At 41.4% G+C, this 21,527-nt stretch overlaps 1 protein-coding gene across 2 annotated transcripts in view; it reads left to right on the top strand.

Annotated features, from left to right (window-relative positions):
- Window positions 1-21,527, top strand: part of ubr5 (ubiquitin protein ligase E3 component n-recognin 5) — a 163,307-nt gene that overhangs the window by 70,120 nt on the left and 71,660 nt on the right. For both annotated transcript variants that reach the window (XM_061818718.1, XM_061818717.1), the window contains exons 16-26: window positions 3,050-3,162; window positions 5,212-5,358; window positions 6,009-6,120; window positions 6,243-6,397; window positions 6,488-6,685; window positions 6,933-7,143; window positions 12,207-12,333; window positions 12,557-12,708; window positions 20,487-20,582; window positions 21,122-21,245; window positions 21,340-21,437. In XM_061818718.1, coding sequence (XP_061674702.1) covers window positions 3,050-3,162; window positions 5,212-5,358; window positions 6,009-6,120; window positions 6,243-6,397; window positions 6,488-6,685; window positions 6,933-7,143; window positions 12,207-12,333; window positions 12,557-12,708; window positions 20,487-20,582; window positions 21,122-21,245; window positions 21,340-21,437 — 1,533 coding nt within the window. The remainder of the gene's footprint in view (window positions 1-3,049; window positions 3,163-5,211; window positions 5,359-6,008; window positions 6,121-6,242; window positions 6,398-6,487; window positions 6,686-6,932; window positions 7,144-12,206; window positions 12,334-12,556; window positions 12,709-20,486; window positions 20,583-21,121; window positions 21,246-21,339; window positions 21,438-21,527) is intronic.

The raw sequence follows: 21,527 nt of genomic DNA, 5'->3' as shown, positions 1-21,527 counted from the left end.
AAGCCTGGGAACTCTATCCCTTGCGATCAGGTTTTGTGGGACCAAACCCCTCACTGAATTTAAACCTGGAGCCTCAAACCCCACACAGTCAGAACTTGCGGGCTCAAACCCCTCACTGAACTGTACTTTATGATACAGACTTGAACCCTATCAATAAAACGTGGGGAGAGCAACTACCAATACAGTTCCAACAACATTATGAGTCGTGGACAGAATATTTCAAAGCCCTCCTTAATTCCACCAAATACCTTTCTATGAGGAAGCAGAGTCTGTGTTCTCCATCTTTGTGGGCAAGGTCACCAAGGTGGTTAACGCTCCGAGGTGGCAAGGCCCCAGGATATGATGAGATTACCCTGGAAATTCCATTTTCCAATTTCTCTGGATGTTGTGGTGCTGTCCTGGTTGACACGCCTCTGGAACATCGCATGGACATTGGAGACAATCTGTCTGGATTGTCAGACAGGAAGGGCGTGTTTTAACTACAAGGGGATCACACGCCTCAGCCTCCATAATGTTTATTCAGGGGTGCTGGAGAGGAGGGTCCATTGGGAAGTCGAATCTTATTCACAAGGAGCTTTATGGTTTTTGTTTTTGGAACAGTGAACCAACTCTACACCCTTGGCAGGGTCCTCAAGTGTGCATGGGACTTCGCCCAATGAATCTACATGTATTTTGTGGACTTGGAGAAGGTGTTCAACCATGTCCCTCGAGGAGTCCTGTGGGGGGGGTTCCTTAAGAGTATGGGGTACCAAAAACCTCCTGATACAGGCTACGATCGCCAGAATTTTCCCCTCATTGTTGGCATAAAATCGGACTCGTTTCCAGTTATGGATGGATTCTGCCAAGACTGCCCTTTGTCACAGATTCTGTTCATAAATTTTATGGACAGAATCTCTAGGCACACCCGAGGCGTAAAGGGGGTCCGGTTTGGTGGCTTCACTATTGCATTTCTGCGTTTTGCAGATAATGTGGTTCTGTTGGCGTCATCAAGCCATGATCTCCAACTCTCACTGGAGCGGTTCCCAGCTGACTGTGAAGTGGCTGGGAAGAGAATCAGCACCTCCAAATCTGAGACCATGGTCCTCAGTCGGAAAAGGATAACGTGGCGTCTCCAGTTCAGGAATGAGATTCTACCTTAAGTGGAGGAATGTAAGAATTTTGGGGTTTTATTCACGACTGAGGGAAGAATGGAATAGGAGCTCGATAGGTGGAACAGTGCAGCGTCTGTCATGATGTGGACTTTGTACAGGTCCGTTGTGGTAGAGAAGGAGCTAAGACGAAACAAAGCTCTCGATTTACCGATCGACCTACATTCCTATCCTCACCTATGATCACGAGCTGTGCGTCCTCTCAGAAAGAGCTGGATGAAGTAATTTAGGAGAGGAAAGTCTGGGCATCCCTTCTAAAGCTACTGCCCCCACAACCTGACCCTGGATAAGCGCTGGAAAATTCATGGATGGATAGATGGCTAAATGTGCAGTTGAAGCCAGAAGTTTACATACACTGACCAAAAACGCACATTGCATTTTTTTGTCTCTTTATTTAAATGTGACTAAACCTCCCCTGTTTAAGGTCAGTCAGGATTATTTAAATTTCTTAAATGCCACAGTAATAACAAAATTTCTTTGAGAATTTTATATTTTCTTCAAAGTCAAATTCATACATTCATTCATACATTTCCTTAGTGTCAAGTAGCGTTTCCCTTGAACTCCAAAACTTGGGTCAAACTTTTTGGGTAACCTTCCACAAGCTTCTGACTTTACTTTTGACCTCAAAGAAAATACATTATAAAATTCTCTAAGAAATTCTCTCTGTCATTATTGTGGCATTTAACAACATTCTTTAATTTTGGTGATCCTGACTGACCTGAAACAGGAGAGGTTTAGTCTGATTTGACTTCAGACTGAGCTAAAAACTGAAATGTTTTTGCACAGTGTTTGTAAATTTGTAGCTTCAACTGCCAGCGTCAGCTATTCTGATGATTTACTGTAGCCGTGTAGGGCAGTGTAAAACATTTAACGTTTGACTCCACAGCAAAGCAGAGGGGCCATATCAATGGTCCTGCTTCCGCCATTCCTGGGTTGTTGAGGTTTTGAGTGGATGAATGGGATTTATATAGGAGAAAGGCAGGAGGTTGTGCTGACAACTAGTTTATTGTTGTTTGGTTATGATTGACTGTAACACTTTGTTCTCCTAGTCGTTTATTATCACTTGACCACCTTATACGAGAAGAGACTACAAAACAATAAATAAACTGTAGAGGAGTGGTTCTGACATATTTACATCTAAATGTGTTAAACAACTCGAGACAGAGTACCCTTTTGTTTGAAGCCAGCCACTTTTCAAGTGAGCATAAGTATTTGAAAAGACATGATTAAATTAACTTAATGAATAACGTTGTATTTGGTGGCATAACCCTTATTTGCAATAACTGCAATAAGCCTGTTTCACCAGACTTTTTCATTCTTCATTTGAAATGTTTTTCCAAGCTTTTACTACAGTTTCTTTCAGTTCTTGTTTTTGGGGTTTCTCCTTGCAGTCCCCTCTTCAGTAGGTAAAATGCATGCTCCATTTGGGTTAACGTCCAGTAATTGACTTGGCCAGTCAAAGAACTCTCCACTTTTTCCACAGATAAAGACCTTTTTTGTGTTGGCAATGTGTTTCGGGTCATTGTCTTGTTTAATGAAGAAGCATCTCCCTGTTAGTTTGGATGAATTTTTCTGTAACTTGACAAATATGCAAAAAAAAAAAAAAAAAAGCAAGGGGAGAAAAAAACTTTTTCACACATCACATGTCACAGTATTAACGCACTTCTTCAATTGCCAATGAAATTATTTTATCATTCTTGTTTGTACAGATTGTAAATATATACTGTACATACTGTAATCAGTCATTCATTGCATCATCACACTGTTCGCTAGATACTCTAAATAACGTTCAATCATTGGATCATTACATCATCACACTTGCACAATTTCCCTCAGTTAATTGTATGTGTTGGTTGAATTTGCTACACCCACTAACAATTACTTTGGCGTAAAACCTGCAGAGCGAAGGCGCTCCACCCCAGCCCCCAAGGAGGAGGAAAAAGTGAATGAGGAGCAGTGGCCTCTCAGAGAGGTGGTCTTTGTGGAGGATGTTAAAAATGTCCCTGTGGGAAAGGTCAGTACTTAAAATGTTCTGATTTTTAGAATGTTGCATATCCACAGTGAATCTGGAAAGTATTCACAGCACCTCCTTCCACATTTTATGTTGTACAGGGTTTCCTCAACGCTTTGCGCTTCACATTTTGTGGCTTCGGTGCTTTGCAGGTTTTTATTCATACCCCAAAAAATAACAACAAATAAACCACAAAAAAAGTGCCATATCGGCATGTTGTGAAAAGACCCGTTGACACAAGGCACATATTTGGTTCCCGGCGCAACATCGACCATTGAGAGCATAAGTGGCTTTATCCTGCCAGCTGATTAACTGCGCATCATGGAAGCCTCACTCAACAAATTCCTCTGTCCCACCATTTCCTTGTTTCGCTTGGTGTCTCGTCCACGCTGTTGACCAACTTGCATACTTACTGTATCTTAGTGCTGTGTTCACAAATACTTTTTAAGTGATAACTTTTTTAGGCATAGCTTTTTTGATTACATAGTTACAATACCACCTAAGCGTTGTACCCCTGCGAAAGCCCAACAGGTGGTAACTCCGCCTGATTAGAGAATTTTTAAAATGGAGTCTGCATTGTGATTCGCCCTCTCGAAGACAAGGATTTTCAGCCAGCAAAGGCTGCTTCGAAAAATTTCAAAAACGATACTACCGCAGAAGCATGTTGCATGATGCTGCTCATCGCTACGTAGAGGAAGAATTTCCTCACCTCATCACTGAAGGACGAAGCTCCCTGAGGAAGTTTCAAACATGGATGAAACGGGCTCTTTTTGGAAGAGGATTATTTTGCATCCTTTCTAAGGACTGTGTTGCAGATCATCATGTGTGGAAATGCCTCAGGTGAGTGAAGTTAAAGTGTCCATGAGCCTCTCCTCTGCCACAAACAAACCTCTCTCCTAAGGCAATGTTGATGAATGTGTGTCTGTGTGAGTGAGATTGGACTGCGCAGGTGTGTGGAGCAGCGAGAGTGAGAAGGGATAGAAAAGCAGCACAAGCAGAAGCAAGAGTCTACAGTGAAAGTTTAGCGATAGTGACTGAGGATTAGTGGTGCTTAAGAGAGGACAGGATGCTGAATGTTTAAAGGAGCCAACGAAGCCTTCCAAAAAGGAAACCTTCATACTATAATTGTTCCCGCCATCAAGGCATCTCCCCTTCGTCTCCCGGCTATGGTCAGGTAACCGTTGCAGGAAAGCTTAACATAAACCAACAACATTATTCTGAAATGCAATATTGCCAAATGGAACAGCAATAGTTTTATATTACATAAAGTAGCATTTTAGGTTTGTGTGGTGGTATGAAAAAGACAAGCGTTAGAAAGAATGCTTGTCGAAAGGCTGGTTGTGTGGCACCAATTGGATCACACATGAACCCCCCCCCAAAAAATTGACTATTAAGCCCCCCATTTTGTCACAGCACTATGTGGTATGTATTTTTTTTGTTGAGTTTTCTGTAAAAGTAATGTTTGCATCATTTTGTGCTGCACCACACATGCTGTGAAAAGACTTACTTACACTTGGTTTGAACCACTGCTGCACTACGTTTTGTTATATAAAAAGGTATCAGGTTTCCCAGACCTCTGCTGTTATTATTATTATGCTCTTTTTTTTCTCTGTATGAAAAAGCGTAGAGCAGCGGTTAGGTGAGGCTTGAAGAACTATGTGCCTTCAAAGTTCTGCCACACATACGTCTTCCAGCTTGCCTGTAGTTACCTTAGTTGCATCAAAAAAGTACTGTATCGGGCAATATCTGTGAGTGTACGAAGGATGTGATTCTTTCCCCTCCTATATATTTCACAAAAAAATATATATATTGCCCTCATCATTAATGAATGTTTGTCGAAATTTGAAAAGCGTGAATTCACTCCCATTTTGGAATAAGGCTTTAACAGTTACAATGTGGAAAAGGTGAACAGGTATACAGTGAATACTTTCCAGATTCACAAAGGTAATCATGCACCTTATGTATGAGATCACTTGTCTATGGATTCTCTCTGTTTGTTTCTACACATTAAAGTTCAGTTAAACAAATTTCCATTCTAACTTTGTCCCTTAGGTGCTGAAAGTGGATGGTGCATATGTTGCAGTAAAGTTTCCAGGGACATCAAGCAGCGTGAGCAACCAGAGCACTACGGTCCCCCTGGATTCTGACCCCTCATCACTCCTTCAGGACTGTAGGCTCCTTAGAATAGATGAGCTGCAGGTAGGAAAAAAAATAATCTTTTGATACCCACACATGTACAGTTGAAACCAGATACATTAAAAAAAAATCTCATATTACATGAAATAAGACTTACAGGTTTTTTTTTCATTTTAGGTCAATAAAGAATACTAAAAAAATATTTTTTAATGCTAAATGCCAGACTAATGATAGTATTTTTCAGGCAGCGTTTCTTTACTTTTTTCCAAAGTCTGAAGATTATATACATTAAGGTAACTATGTCTTTAAACAATTTAGGAAAACCCCAATGTCATTCCTTTGGACGCTTGTGATAAGTATATTAACGTTTGAGTTAGACAGACATACCTGTAAATGTTTTTGAATGAGGCCCATCTAAAACACCCATTGCTTCACTTTGCACATTGTGGGAAAGTCAAAAGAAATCCTCCATCAGAGAAATGTGGACTTGCACAAGTCTGGTTAAACCTTTGAATTTCTAGATGCCTGAAGGTGCCACGTTCATCAGTTCATTATTATATACGAATATGAAAATCATGAGAATGTCCAGCCCTTATAGTGACCAGGAAGGACATATGTTTGAGATACTTTTGGAGAAACATTGTTGACTGAAAAGGCCAAAATTTTAACTTTTTGGTTGTAGGTGTACTTGTTAATTTGGTTTGTCGTCGTAGGTTGTCAAAACTGGGGGAACTCCAAAGGTTCCTGACTGTTTTCAGCGCACACCCAAAAAGCTCTGTATCCCAGACAAGGCAGAGATCCTGGCTGTCAATGTTGATTCCAAAGGTTTGTTATTTATACATGCACTTGTATCCATGTAATTTAATTTGCTTGTGTATTTGCTTGTGCATTATGCTTCTATTATGCAGCAGAGAAAATGTCTTGCTATAGTGATTGTCATCTTCTAGGAGTCCATGCAGTACTTAAAACTGGGAACTGGGTTAGGTACTGTATCTTTGACTTGGCCACTGGCAAAGCTGACCAAGAGAATAACTTCCCTACTAGCAACATGGCTTTCCTTGGGCAGAATGAGCGCAATGTGGCCATCTTTACTGCGGGACAGGTGAGATGATGTACTGAATAGTTTACATGCTTTTTTAAACTGGAACACATGGGATTATATATCGGTAATGTGAAATCATTCTTCCTGTAGGAATCTCCAATTATTCTTCGAGATGGAAATGGCACAATTTACCCAATGGCCAAAGATTGCATGGGTGGAATTCGAGATCCTGATTGGCTAGATCTTCCACCAATAAATAGTCTGGGAATGGGGGTGCACTCCCTGGCTAATCTCCCCTCCAACTCTACTATTAAAAAGAAAGCCGCTATTATCATTATGGCTGTTGAGGTAATTTGTATTTTACATTTATTGTAGCTACATAGGGTGCCCCAAAAAATGTATACACACTTTAAATAATATTTATAGTCTTTTACATGTTATAAATTATTCGAATCATAAAAAACATCAATTATTTAAACAGTGCATACATGTCTTTGGGACACCCTGTATTTACTTTTCTTAAACTTGCTTTACTTTTTAATCTTAAAATTTCTGCCATCTGCGTGCTTGATATACTTCTCCTTTTGTTATTTAGAAACAGATGCTGATGCAGCATGTTTTGCGCTGTGATTATGAAGCGTGTCGGCAGTACCTGGTGAATCTTGAACAAGCCTTTCTATTGGATCAGGGTAGCCATGCCCTAAGTGCACTTCTTGGACACCGTTGCGATGGAAACCGCAACATACTTCATGCTGCTGTCTCTGTGTGCTTCCCTGTTAGTAACAAGGAAACCAAAGAGGAGGAGGGTAAGCCTGATGTCTTAAGCGTTTGTTGACAGTTCCACTTTACTATCCAGTATCGTTTAACTCTGGAAGACTATTAATCCGTATTTGGCATTGGGACTATAAGTCGCATACTTTGAGGGGAAATTTAGTTGAGAAAATCAGAATAAGAACAGAATTTTATATTGAAAAGCAACTTATACTAATAAAAATAGAATACAGAACATCAGGTTGAATAGGTGTCTGGATTGTTAATCTATCATTAAATTATTCAGATTCAACAATGGAATAAGAAACAAGTTTACCAAGATCAGTTTTAATTACACATCACTAAATCCATTTGATTCTTCGTCGCACTGACTTCTGAATAATACCAACTCTGGGGCGAGACGGCGCACCACTTCCTCTTCTACATAGATATCGTCAGACTCCACATCATTTCTAGTAAGAATTATTCTGGCCTTTCTGAATCCCCACAGGATGTTGGTTGTTATTGAAGTCCATGATTTGTCGATCCATTCAATGACTTCCAAGAATGACGCGTGGCACATCCTCCCTGTTGCCATGAAGCAGTTTTTATTGCTCCCACTGATGATGCAAGGCTGTCTTAAAATTCTAGTTCATGAATGTATCAAGTCACTGGAGTACTTTGGTTAAGCCTTCAGGGTTGATGAATGAGATGGAGTTGACCCTTTAATGCATCCTTGAACTGTGGCATGATGTGTGCTCTCCTGTCCATCACAAGCAGGTCTTTGCATTTTCTAAAGAAGCCATCCGGACACTTAGTGTTGCACCAAAAGTTCATCATTTGTTGATCCTTGTACCCTTTCCCTTTCACAGCCAAAACAACTCAGGGGGATTTAGTTTTTGGGTTGATTATACATTTAAAATTGACTGTTGGTGGCAAATTTTATATAAGTTCATCCACCTAAACAACATGCCAGCACCACAGCGCAGTGTAATTTCTTTTGATCAGTTGTCACTACATTTACACACTTTTGCCTTTTTTCTGTGACACATTGACCCATGCAAATGTCAAACGTGAATTGGAACGTCATCCATTGTAATAATATGATGCAGTGAAGCATTCTGCTCATTTACTTTCTTTTCGATAAACCCACCTAAACTGTCAACCTTGGTTTAGAAGTCTGGTGAGAGTTTTTGGGACATTGTTATCTGCGCTCTGCTATAGACGGGGTTGCATTGCATGAAGCAATAGCAACAAGAAGGTCCTGTCGCAAAATCATTTATAGTCATCACCTTGGCAACTACTTAGACGTGGAGACGTAACTGCACTGTTGAGAAGCCTTTCCTGGCAGCACGTTGTTCAAGCACCTATTTGTAAATCTGCTCCTCTCGCTATGGGAATTACCTTTTAGACTGCGATTAAGTTATTTTTTTTTTTCTTCATTGGAATTACACTATCCTCCATTTTTCGCCAGTCCTTCACAAGTTTCTCGCTAATTCCAAACTTTCTTTCTGCTGCTCAATCACCATTTTCAGCTGCATATTTTACTACTTGCATCTTGTAACCTGCAGAATATGATTTTCTTTTCGGGGGCATTTGTGTTCGATCTTTCTCAGTTGACTAACTTTCTCATGGCTCTCAAAGTGCTCTCTCACAGCTGTCAGTGTGAAAATTACAAACTTGAAATCATATTTAAATACGAGCACTTTAGCCTCACTCTTACCTCTCCACTTTCGGCTAATCTTTATTCCTCTTTTCAGGTGCATGACTCCATCTTTCTAATTGTTCCTCCACCTTTTCCCTCCTTTAATTGCAGATCACAGTAATCTGCCAACATCATGGTCAACTGGTATTCCAGTCTAACCTCATCTGTCAGTCTATCCATTACCACCGCAAACAGGAAGGGGCTCATGGCTGATCACTGATGCAGTCCCATCACCACTTTAAATCCTTCTGTCACACCTACAGCACACCTCACCACTATTCTGCTACTCTCATACATGACCTGTACTCTTCGAACATACTTCTCTGCCAATCCAGACTTCCCCATACTGTACCACAGTTTCTTTCTTGGTGATGTTATAGGCTTTCTCTAGATCCACAAAGACACAATATATCTCCTTCTGACCTTCTCTGTACTTTTTCATTCACATCCTCAAGGCAAGTAATGCATCTGTGGTATTCTTCATTTCCACTGACACACCTTCCCATGAGGAAGCAGAGTCTGAGTTCTCTGAGGTGGGCTCTCCTATCTCTGAGGTTAAGCTCACCAAGGTGGTTACAAAGCTCCTTGGTAGCAAGATCCCTGGGGGGTGAATAGCATTCGCCTAAAATTCCGAAAGGGCTCTGAATGTTGTGAGGCTGTCCTGGTTGACACGCCTCTGCAACATCACATAGACATCGGGGAAATTGCCTCTGGATTGGCCGCTGGGCTGGCCCCCCCCCCCCTTTTTTTTTTTTAAGAAGTGGTTTGTGTTCCAACTACAGGGAGATCAAACCCATTGGCCTCGCTGGTAAAGTCTATTCAGGATTGCTGGAGATGAAGGTCCTTCGGGAGGTTGAATCTCAGATTCAGGTGGAGCAATATGGTGTACCAGGTCTACACCCCTCAGTAGGGAGTTCGCCCAACCAGCGTGTTTTGTGGAGTTCAAGAAGGTGTTCGAACGTGTCCCTCGGCGAGTCCTGTGAGGGGTCCTTTGGGTGTATGGTGTATCGAACCCCCTGATACAGGCTGCTTGGTCTCTGTACGACGGGTTACAGGGTTTGGTCCTCATATCCGGTTGGACTCAGTCAAGGCTGCCCTTTGTCAGCGATTCTGGCCATAAATTTTATGGATTTTATTTTATTTTAATTTTATTTTGTGGCACCCACCACCGGAATTTTTTTTTACATAAAGACATGCCTCTGTCTGCAAGCATTGTTAGCGAGTGCACATGAGTGAGGGGAAATGAAAAAAATTAAACCTGCAGACCAGCTGATTGTGAAAACTTAGAACGCACTTCCCGTCACATACAGGGAAGAAAATGAGTATTTGAATACCCTGCTATATTGCAAGTTGTCCCTCTTAGAAATCATGGAGGGATTCCGAAATTTTCATCGTAGGTGCATCTCCACTGTAAGAGAGATAATCTATAAAGAAAAATCCAGAAATCACAATGTATGATTTATTAAAGATTTATTTGTGTGATACAGCTGCAAATAAGTATTTGAACACCTGAGAAAACCAATGTTTATATTTGCTACAGTAGCCTTTGTTTGCAATTACAGAGGTCAAACGTTTCCTGTAGTTGTTCACCAGTTTTGCTCACACTGCAGGAGGGATTTTGGCCCACTTTTACACACAGATCTGCTATAGATCAGGCAGGTTTCTGGGCTGTCGCTGAGAAACACGGAGTTTCAGCTCCCTCCAAAGATTTTTGATTGGGTTTTAGGGTATTGTGCGCCTGCCTCTCGGTGGTGGGCTCCGAGCTGCAAGTTCAGCTTAGTGCTAGCACAAGCATGACTATCATATGCTGTTCTAACTTGCTCGGTAGTGTAAATATTTGCATTTTGCGACATAAACATTAAAACTTGTTTGCGGCAGATTACTCGATTGGACAACAGAGTTATACAGTATAACGATGAAATCGTGTTAGTGGTTAATCAAGTTTCACCATTGCCATGTATATGTGTTCTCGGTTCTCAGAAATCGCAGTGTAACTTGTTAGTTAGCCAAGTAATGGCGCGTGGGTCTTAGCGCGAACTGAGCGACGGTGTGTTCAAAGTTTTACGATGGCGAAAGTGTTGGAAAAAAAGATGAAGATCTAGCGAGGGCAATTGACAAGGATGCTGGAATCAAAAACTGTTTCAGACGGGCATGGCTTGAAAAAAGTGTAACTGTGCAGATAGGACTGAAAACGGTATCAACATGTCTAACCGAACACATACAAAAAGTGAACATTCCCAGCAAAGTGCTGTGCACTCTGTGTTCCGATAGGAGGAAAAAATATCCAGGAGGAAACTGGAATCCCCTTGGACTATGATGTTTGCAGAAGATATTGTGATCTGCAGTGAAAGCAGGGAGCAGGTGTTGGAACAATTAGAAAGATGGAGGTACGCACTGGAAAGTAGACGAAGACAGATTAGCTGAAGTAAAACAGAATATATGTGCATGAATGTGAGGGGTGGAGGAGTGAAGCTACAGGGAGAAGAGATGGTGAGGGTGGATGACTTCAAATATTTGGGGTCAACAACACAGAACAATGGAGAGTGTGGTCAAGAAGTGAAGAAACGGGTTCAAGCCGGGGTGGAACAGTTCGCGGAAGGTGTCTGGATATGTGAAAAAAAAGTCTCCACTTGGATGAAGGGCAAAGTTTATAAAACAGTGGTGAGGCTGGCCATGATGTACGGATTACAGACGGTGGCACTGAAGAAACAACAGGAAGCAGAACTGAAGGTAGCAGAAATGAAGATGCTGAGGTTCTCGCTTGGATTGAACAGGTTGGATAGTATTAGAAATTAGCTTATTAGAGGGACAGCCAAAGTTGGATGTTTTGGAGACAAGGTTAGAGAGAGCAGACTTGGATGGTTTGGACACGTTCAGAGGCGAGAGTGAGTATATTGGTAGAAGGGTGATGAGGATGGAGCTGCCAGGCAAAAGAGCAAGAGGAAGACCAAAGAAAAGGTTGATGGATGTTCTGAGGGAGGTCATGAAGACAGTGGTTGTTTGAGAAGACCAAAGAAAAGGTTGATGGATGTTGTGAGGGAGGACATGAGGACAGTGAGTGTTAGAGAAGAAGATGCACGAGATAGGCTTAGATAGAAAAATATGACATGCTCTGGCGACCTTTAACGGGACAAGCCGAAAGGAAGAGAAGATGAAAACGCACGAATACACTTGTATTTAGTTTTAAAAATAGTGTATAGCTGTTTTGGAATTACATTTTAAAATATTTGCCGTATATTGCACTTAACCTAAAAGGTTCTCGACCCCTGCGATAGCCTATTGTGACATTTGGAAGCATTCATTATCTGAACATTATCTAAGGTTTTTTCTTCCTTCTTTGAATCACCAATATATCTGAGTGGACTGCTTTTTTTCTGGATCACATACTAATGCTTGATAACTCTTAACTTTCAGAGGCTGAAAGGTCAGAGCGGAACACATTTGCTGAGCGCTTATCTGCTGTTGAGGCTATTGCAAATGCCATCTCTGTGGTCTCCAGCAATAGCTCTGGAAATAGGACCGGCTCCTCCAGTAGCAGAGGGTAAGTGATAAATTGTTCAAAAGATGAAAAAAAAAAAAAAAAAAGACATTTCATTTGATATCTTGCCTGACGATAGCTGGAATTGGGTACAACATGTCCGCGACCATTGTGAGGAGAAGCAGAATGCACGATGAATGAAAATGATTTGATATGTGGAATTTTTCTATAATGTCTGAAACTTAGATGATGTTAAATAATGTCTTATTGCTCATCTTGGATTCAGGCTTCGGCTGAGAGAAATGATGCGGCGCTCTCTAAGAGCAGCTGGCCTCGGCCGTCATGAGTCAGGTCCATCCTCAAGCGATCACCAGGACCCTGTGTCACCACCTATTGCCCCACCAAGTTGGGTCCCTGATCCCCCACCTATGGACCCTGGTGAGTAGGGCTTGAACAATTTGTCATCTTTAGATCAAGATTTTAATTTCAGACAAGACCAGGTGATCTCCAAAGCTGCGAGTGGCTTTCCAGCGCTCCCGACAGACCCAGAATCTGTGTCAACAATTTATCTTATCCTAGCCAACTCACCAGTCAGAAGTGCTTTGGTACTGTGGACAGATCACAGAGAAAAAAAAAAACAAAAAAAAAAACCACACATGCATAAACTGGTAATTGATCTTTTGCCACGCATGTCAGGGAGGACGAGGAAGGTATAAGGCAGTGTTCAAGCTCAAAAGTGAATAAAAATTTGACAGCTTTTTTTCCCCACTGTTAATCATTTGCGTAAACAGTTGAAGCCAGGAGTTTCCAGACTCTCTCCAAAAACACTTTTTTTTTTGTCTCACCGTCTAAAGGCGAATCAGACTAAAACTCTCCTGTTTCAGGTCGGTCTGGATCAAAATTATTAAATTTTGTTAAATACCACAATATTGACAGCGAGAGAATTTCTTCAAGAATGTTATCACGGCGTAAAAATTGCCAAACGTATATATGCGTTCATCCGAGATGACACGCTCTGGTGACCCCAAAAGGGACAAGCCGAAAGTTATCATATTTTCTTTAAGGTCAAAGGTTTACATACACTATGCCTTGAAAGAAGATGGCAAAGCCCAGATGATGAGGCCATGGCTTTGGAAGCTCTTGACTGGTTCAATGACGTGAATTATTTTAAGGCACACCTGGGGATGTATTTAATGTATTTCAAACACTCTGCTTCCCTTTTGATATCCTGGGAAAATCAAAAGAAATCAGCCAGGAAATCAGAAAAACAATCGTGGAGCGCCACATGTCTGGCTCGTCCTTGGGTGCAATTTTGAGATGCTTGAAGGTGCCATGTTCATCTGTTCAAACAATTATACATAAGTATAAACATGGAGATGTCGAGCCATCACACCGCTCAGGAAGGAGATGGGCTCTCTGTCCCACAGATGAATATGACTTGGTCCGAAATGTGCGACTCAACCTCAGAACAAAACCTAAAGACCTTGTAAAGATACAGGATGAAGCTCGTAAGAAAGTGTCATTATCCACGCTGAAACAAGTCCTCCACTTGCACTGGGTTGAAAGGCCACTCACTGGGAATGAAGCCATTACTCCAAATTAAACATGAAAAAGGCAGATTATAGTTTGCAAAAAGACACCAAAACAAAGCTCTTAACTTTGGTAGACATATGATCTGGTCTGATGTAACTAAAATGGAGCTGTACATGTGGGAAAGTGGGAAAGCTTGTAGATCTGTGGAGACCATACCAACTGTGAAGGATAGAGGTGTCAGCATCATGTTGTAGGGCTGTTTTCCTGCAGCAGGAACTGTAGTGCTTCATAAAATAGATGGTATCATGAAGAAAGAACATTTCATGGAAATACTAAGGCAATATCTCAAGACATGAGCCAGGAAGCTAAAACATGGATGCAAATGGGTCTTCCAAATGAACAGTGAACCTTAGCATACTGACAAAATGGTTCAAAAATGGCATGAGGATAACAAAGTCAATGTCTTGGAGTGGCCATCACAAAGCACTGATCTGAATCCCATCAAAAATTTGTTGGCAGATCGAAAAAGGCTTGTGCGAGCAAAGCAATCGACAAACCTGACTCAGTTCCACAAGTTCTGTAGGGAGGAATGGGCCAGGATTCCAACAGAGGACTGTTAAAAGCTTCTGGTAGGTTACCTAAAACAGTTGACTCAAATTAATCAGTTTTTCTGGTGCTTATTTGAAACTAACCCTAAATCCAAGCACCCCAAACTTCAGAACCTAAACTCACCACTCTGGTAAAAACTACAGGGGGACAAAAAAAACATATCGTCAGCTACAAATTGTGTATGTTTGCTAACTTGAAAAATGAGAGATGCCTGTAATTTTCATTACTCGTCACCTATGAGAGAGAAATGAGGGGAAAATAAATCCTGAAACTCACAGGCCGATTTTTAAAGAATTTATAAATAAATTATAGTGCAAAATGAGCATTTGGTCACCTACAAACAAGTAAACTTTCTGACTGGTTCTTCTTCAAGAGGCTCCTCTATTATACACTTGTTTACCTGTATTAATGGCATTTGTTTGAACTCATCAGTGTAGGAGACACTTGTCCACAACCTCACTCACACTTCAAACTCCACTATGACCAAAATCAAATAGCTGTCACAGGACACACAAACAAAATTGTAAACCTGCACCAGGCTGGGAAGACTTGAAAAAAAAAAAAAAAAAAAAAAAAAGCAGGGAGTTCTCGATCTACGACCAAGATCTGTTCCTACACTGGCAACATAACCCGAATTTCCACATAAATCGGATTTCACTGTTAAAAGTCACAATTTACGATGACTGCTGGGATTGGCTCCAGCACTCCATCAAACCTCATGACAATAAACTGCTCAGAATATGGGTGGATGTGGGTACTTTGTATAAAAAAAAATAAAATACACTAAAAAAAAAAAAAAAGGATCTTGTGCTTACCATTACCAGATGCCAAAGAAGAAGGGGAGGCTGTGTTTCGCTATTGGTAAGAAAATATGTGCAGGTAACCCTTGCTAGCATAAGTCCCTCCTCAGCGTCCTTGCCTTTCTGCTATTTCAAATTTAGGAAAATACGCCATGCCTTTTCCCTTAATGAACATTAGGATGATATTAAACCCACGTTGATTCTGATACTCAATCCATAACGTAAGTAATCTTTCCATCTCAGCAACGATCGAAGAACGTTGCTTCGTTTTAACCCAAGGACTCCTTTTATTTAAAAGCCTTGAAAAAGGATTACCTCTCACAACCTTTTTAGAATACTGCAATCAACCTTTTCAGTGTCCTTGCATTATTCAAATATTTTGTTTTAATGGCATAATACAAGCTGAAAAGGGACGTTACGTGTGTAGGTACAGTTCTTTGAATCCTGAATAACCCTCAGAAGACGGTGCTGTGAAAGCATTGAATATTCCCTTTGGACATGCCCAGTTTGGGTCTGCATACCAAAGATGTTGCATGTGAACCACTCCTCATACAATAATACATACAATGATCAGTGCCGCCCTGTGGTGTAGTGCTGCCAGACAACTCCCCACCGTGGTAGGCTGGCACTCTCGGAGATGCCCACCAACAAGAACGCCCTGTAGCTCAAAGGGATCAGGGCAAGGAGGCACATATGCAACGCCTTGACCTCCCTTTGATGATGCCACTCTGCAACCATGCAAAACAGTGGAATGACACCAGGCCCAACGGGACCACCGCAGTCATACAATCAGTCAGGTTGCCCGAAAGCGAGAAAAATAACGTACTGCAGTTATCTGACAGGCTGCAAGAGCGTGGGAAGAGAAACAACAGTCCCCACCCGTGAGAGCATTGCCAGGCACTCGTGGTAGTGGTGTCCATGATCTTCCCAATCAAGGACAGGTGTTGAGAAGGGTTCTGACAAGACTCTCCAGATAGGAGGTATCCCGAACCACCTGAGCCTGCAAAGGATTGCTGATCAACTAGTCGTCAATGTATGAAAACACCATTATACCCAATGACCGTCTGCACGCAACAACAGCCTTCACACTATGTCAGAGGAGGGAGAGCCTGAAAGGGGAGTATTTGGAACTGCTTGCGACGACCTCGGGTGGCAAAACAGAGTATCTGCCTGTGCTGTGGTGCAGTAAGGAAAGGTATCTTTGAGACTGGCCGATGTGAACATTTAAAATACCTTGACCTTGCGATTAAGTCCGGATTTAAACAGGGTTCGCACGCGGCCCTAAAAGTCCCTAAAAACCCCTAAATTTTCGAAGGTGCATTTAGGGGCTCCTAAAAGTACTTAAAATCCGTGAAAACTGGTCAAGCCCCTAAAAAGGCCTTAAATTAAAAAAAAAAAATCGAAGGGAGGACCTCTACCGCCAAAATTTTCCCTAAAAAATAAAATCTTTTATTAAAAAAAAAAAAATAGCGATCCGTCTGGCGTCCAAATCAGCCGGAAATCGTCAACGGAAGTCACCGTGTTGACAACTAGTCGCCATCTTGTCGATATTCCATTGTTTGTTTCCGTGAGTAGGCGTTCCACTTCGTCTTCGTTACGACGTAGCGTAGTTCTTTCATCGATCCAACTTGTATCATGGGGAAGTGCATTTTTCAAGAAGCTTGGGTTGAAAGTGAGCAGTTTGGGAGCTGGGTTCGTCGAGATCCAAAAGATCGCCACGTGTTTTACTGCCATCTGTGCAAGCAGAGTTACCAGCTTGAAAAGATGGGCGTCAAAGCGCTGGAGTCGCACCGGGAAAAAAAGGAGACACACTGATTTGGCGAAGACTCTCTCATCTTCCGTTGGTATGAATCTGTTTCTAAAATATCAAGATAGTGAAGCATCAACTTCAGGCAGTGGTACGAGCAGTGCATGCGCACTAGGGATCGCAAAAAAAACGCTTACTTTCATAACCGGTTTTAACCAAACAGCTGTAGCAAAAAAATGGTACCATAGTGGTGTTTACATAATTCACCCGCGGGACCTCGAGTTGGGGTGCGGGGTTCCGCACAGACTGTTTTTGTTGTTGCTCTTCCGGAGTGACGAGTTCAGAGTTCCCCCCGTTATGCGAGTAGTGTTTTGATGTCTGCCAATAAAACAAGTTTACTCCCATACTTACCTCGATGCCATGTTTGATGTTTCTTTGATTCAACTGAATGTTCTTTTGAGTCCAACTTTACTCTAACACCGAAACTTGAAAAAGTAGAAATGATGTTGAAAAAATAGCCCAATGTGGAGTACAGGAACCGGAAGAAATGATTGGAAATTTTAACCGATTTCGAAAGTCCGATTACGGTTTCGGTTTTTAAAAAACCCAAAAACCGGTTATAACCGGTTATTTATAGCCGGTTGCGATCCCTAATGCGCACCTACAGTTGTCCAGCCAGAAGTCAGGCTTTATAAACGTAGTTCAATACATGAAGACGGACTGGTTAAAGGCAGAGATCGTGTGGACTTTAAAAGTGATCTGCAGTCATTACAGTTACAAATCTTGTGAAAATAATTCGAAAGTGTTTGCAGTCATGTTCCCAGACAGTGACATTACTAAAAACTACCACTGTGGGGAAAGGAAGACTTCGTACCTGGCTCCATTTGGCATCGCTGCCCACTTTTCATCTCGACTGCCTCAAAGCCAAAATAGCCAGAATAGAGACTGACATATCAACGCTTATTGAGAAGGCTGACAGGCTGTGTGAGGAGGCAGAAGAAAAGAGGAATCTGAGGTTTATCACCGAGGCCAATGCACTCAGAGGCAGAGCAAAGGACAAGAAAGCCACTTTGGCACCTCTGCAGCAACAAAGAGAGGAGGCACTGGATAGGCTCAAGGAGCTAGAACCGGGGTGCTGAGACAGACATCAGTAGAAGACATTTGTGTATATAGTTGCAATTGTAATTAGAATCAGTTTTTCTGTATACTGTTATGTGAAGACGTTGACAATGGTCATATCAAGGAGAACTACCACAAGGGGCGACAGGTGATCACTGTCACAGGTACTGAGTTACTGGAACATTTGATGAACCAAGAACGGTTGATGGCACCATTGGGTGAGTCTTTTTTCCTTACTCTTGATTTCCCACGATGGCCCTAAATTTTTCATGTCGGCCCCTAAGAATGCCCCTAAAAAGCCCTTAAATTTTTTGGGTCAGACTGAGTCTGAACCCTGTTAAATCCAATCAATACTTTTCACGTGATGTGATGAATCACATGACTTTATTTTACGACACCCACTGGATGGCAAAACTACAATAAAACTCACGTTTTTTAGTGATCTTTTTGTGAATATTGACTTGCTTATAAGCATCTTATGGCTTTTCATCATGGTATTTCATTGTGTAGCTTATGGTTGTAAGAACAGACAGACAAAAGGGGTCTGACACTTCAGACATTGTTTACCTTTTGCTGGGCATTCAGCTAATTTGCTGTGGTATCCTCCACACTTTTTACATCTTTACGGAGGTCTTTGGGCTATCAATATGCCAACTAGCACCCGCAGTGAAACTTTGCTTTCCAGGTTTGCGGTGGATAACGCGAACCTCTTGGCTGTTGCTAGCCATAGCCTTTAGCTGCACTTTTGCTAACTCGTAGGAGCGGGCTATACCGATAGCTTTTTCCGAGCGTGAGGGCCAGCCCCAGGCTGTGTAACTTTTCACGCACACTCGGTAAGTTGGTAGCGAAAACTATGCGGTCTCTGACCATCTCATCGCTGTTTGTGTAGTTACAGTCTTTCACCAACAGCTTGAATTCTGTCACAAAGTGCTCACATGACTCAGTTATCTTGCGCCCATCCCGTCCTTTATCGGCGATCCACAGCAGGAGGAAACTGCACTTCTCTTAGACTCTGTTTTTAAGCGGTCCTGTGATCATGAGTTTGGCGTGTTGCTTGAATCTCCGCCACGCATCTGGTCGATTGGATGGTTGGAACACCGAATGACTCCTCGTTGTCTTCGTTTTTTTTTTTTTTCGTGAGTTCGATCCCCCGTGACTCCGTAGTTATATTACCGGCACTCTGACACCATGTTATGATCTTGCTGTCATGTTAATGAATAACATAGACATGTGTCCAACTGTAGTTTTTAACATGGGTGATATTTATTTTGCTTTTCCCCCGTCAACCTCTCTAGCTCACTTCCTTATCGTCCTGTCTCATCGCACCCTGCTGACGTCACAATCACAATTACACCACACTTGCTATATCCGAGAAGTACTATAGCTCAATCTATCGCCTATACAGATACATAGGGTGGTTAAAAAAAAGTAAACAAAACAAAAAATTTATACATTTGCATCTATTATATTAATGTGTGCGCCAATCTGAGATTCCTAACTTGCTCTTGGAAGTTTGCCATTGATTTAAGACTGTAATACGTGTTATCAACAGTATTAATAAAATGTTGTGCCATCATTGAGCATTTATTTTATTTGGCTGAGGGATTCTGTTCTGACAATTACAGGGGACAGGACAAGCATGTCCTGTGGCCTGTCCCGATATGTATAGTATAACGCTACATCAGCACGTGCACAGATTAACATTGATTGTTGTACAGACAATTTAAAAAAAAAAAATACAAGTGCAAACAACAAAAGTACATACCTAGCAAAATAGAAAAACAGATGAATCTTAATATTTTGAGCATATGGATCGCAGCAAACTGGTGGTGTGCATTGTACCTTGGTAGAAGGGTTTTCTGGAAGGTCAACTTTGAAGATGCGAGTTGTACTTCAGGACACATTATAGAGAAATTACGGTACTTTTTCACAGAGGGTCAGAGAGGTTTTAATATTTATTTTTTTACTGCTGTAATACTTTTGTCATATGAAAACTGGATTCTGTATTTCCTTAGGTTAACTATGAGTGATATTAAAATTGGTTTGATGATTTGAAACCTTTTGTGATATTATGAAAATCACAAAGGGGCCGAATACTTTTTCACTGCACTGTATGATTGAAATTACAGCCCATATCTTTCTAAGTGGGAGAACTTGCATGATTGGTGGCTTTGTGAAATTCAGAAACCATTAAGGAATCATTGAGGATAAAAAGAATCCGATTAAAATCAGTGTTTTCCACAGTCTATATTGCATTAATATATGTCAAAATGTTCATTGATATTGCTGTTTGAGTGCGTCATTTGACATTGTATTCTGTTTAAGGCAAATGTTAATTGATGCAATACATTCTGAATGAGGTGAAATGTAGTATTTTGCTCATCGTCTTATCCATCTTGACTTAACAGATGGTGACATTGACTTCATTCTAGCACCACCTATGGGTTCACTCACAACAGCTTCCACTGGGACCAGCCAGAGCCCGAGCACCTCTACAATACCAGGTCACTAAGTTCCTTCATGGTAAAGTAGAAACACAGCAGAAGTGATTGTTTCACTGTATTTGCCTGGGTCTTGCATTGAACCCCATTGGCTGTGACCAAAATACTCTTGTAATCTTGTTAAAAAGTAATTGGAAAAACATTTGTGTGGAGACTCTGACTAAACTTGTGATTAGCCAATGTCATTATTTTTTAATGTCCTGATGAGATTCTTTTTAGGACCGAAAACTCTGCCAGTTAGGCCTAGTGTTGTGCACACATTCTACATGATATTCCTATCTCCTGGTACTCGGAATTTCCATTTAAGAAGGGTTTTGCAGACCTTTCTACGAGGCAGTCTAGTATGCCAAAACTATGCAACCAGGCCAATTCTAAAGTGTTTCTTGTACAATAAATATTGTAGCCTGTGTTCTTAATTTATTGTATCAAATGGCTCACTTTTTTGTTTTATGTTCCATACCAGTGTGTTGTGGAGTTTCGGTCTCCTCTTCTGTGTTGCAGTGTCTTAGAATGTGTATTTCCCCCCTCCTTAATATTAGCAGGACCATCCACGGAGCCATCTGTTGTTGAATCTAAAGACAGGAAGGCCAATGCTCACCTCATCCTGAAGCTGATGTGCGACAGTGTTGTTTTGAGGCCACATCTACGTGAGCTACTGTCTGCCAAGTATACTTCTTTGGTTCTGTATATACATACTTTTTAAATTTGTCTAACAGATATTTTTTAGCTGTCAATCAATGGTTTTGATTTTCTTTTAAAGGGATGCACGTGGAATGACCCCATTCATGCTGGCAGTCAGTGGGAGAGCTTACCCTGCAGCGATCACAGTTTTGGAGGCTGCACAGAAAATGGCCAAAGGTCAGCTAATGTGTTTACTTCCTGCATCTGCTTCATTATAATTTTTATAAATGCTAAAAATACACAATTTGATTCCAACTGCTTGGTATC

This window comes from Syngnathoides biaculeatus, chromosome 5 (assembly GCF_019802595.1).
Source record: "Syngnathoides biaculeatus isolate LvHL_M chromosome 5, ASM1980259v1, whole genome shotgun sequence".
Taxonomy (NCBI): domain Eukaryota; kingdom Metazoa; phylum Chordata; class Actinopteri; order Syngnathiformes; family Syngnathidae; genus Syngnathoides; species Syngnathoides biaculeatus.
This window is presented reverse-complemented; position numbering and strand designations above follow the sequence as displayed.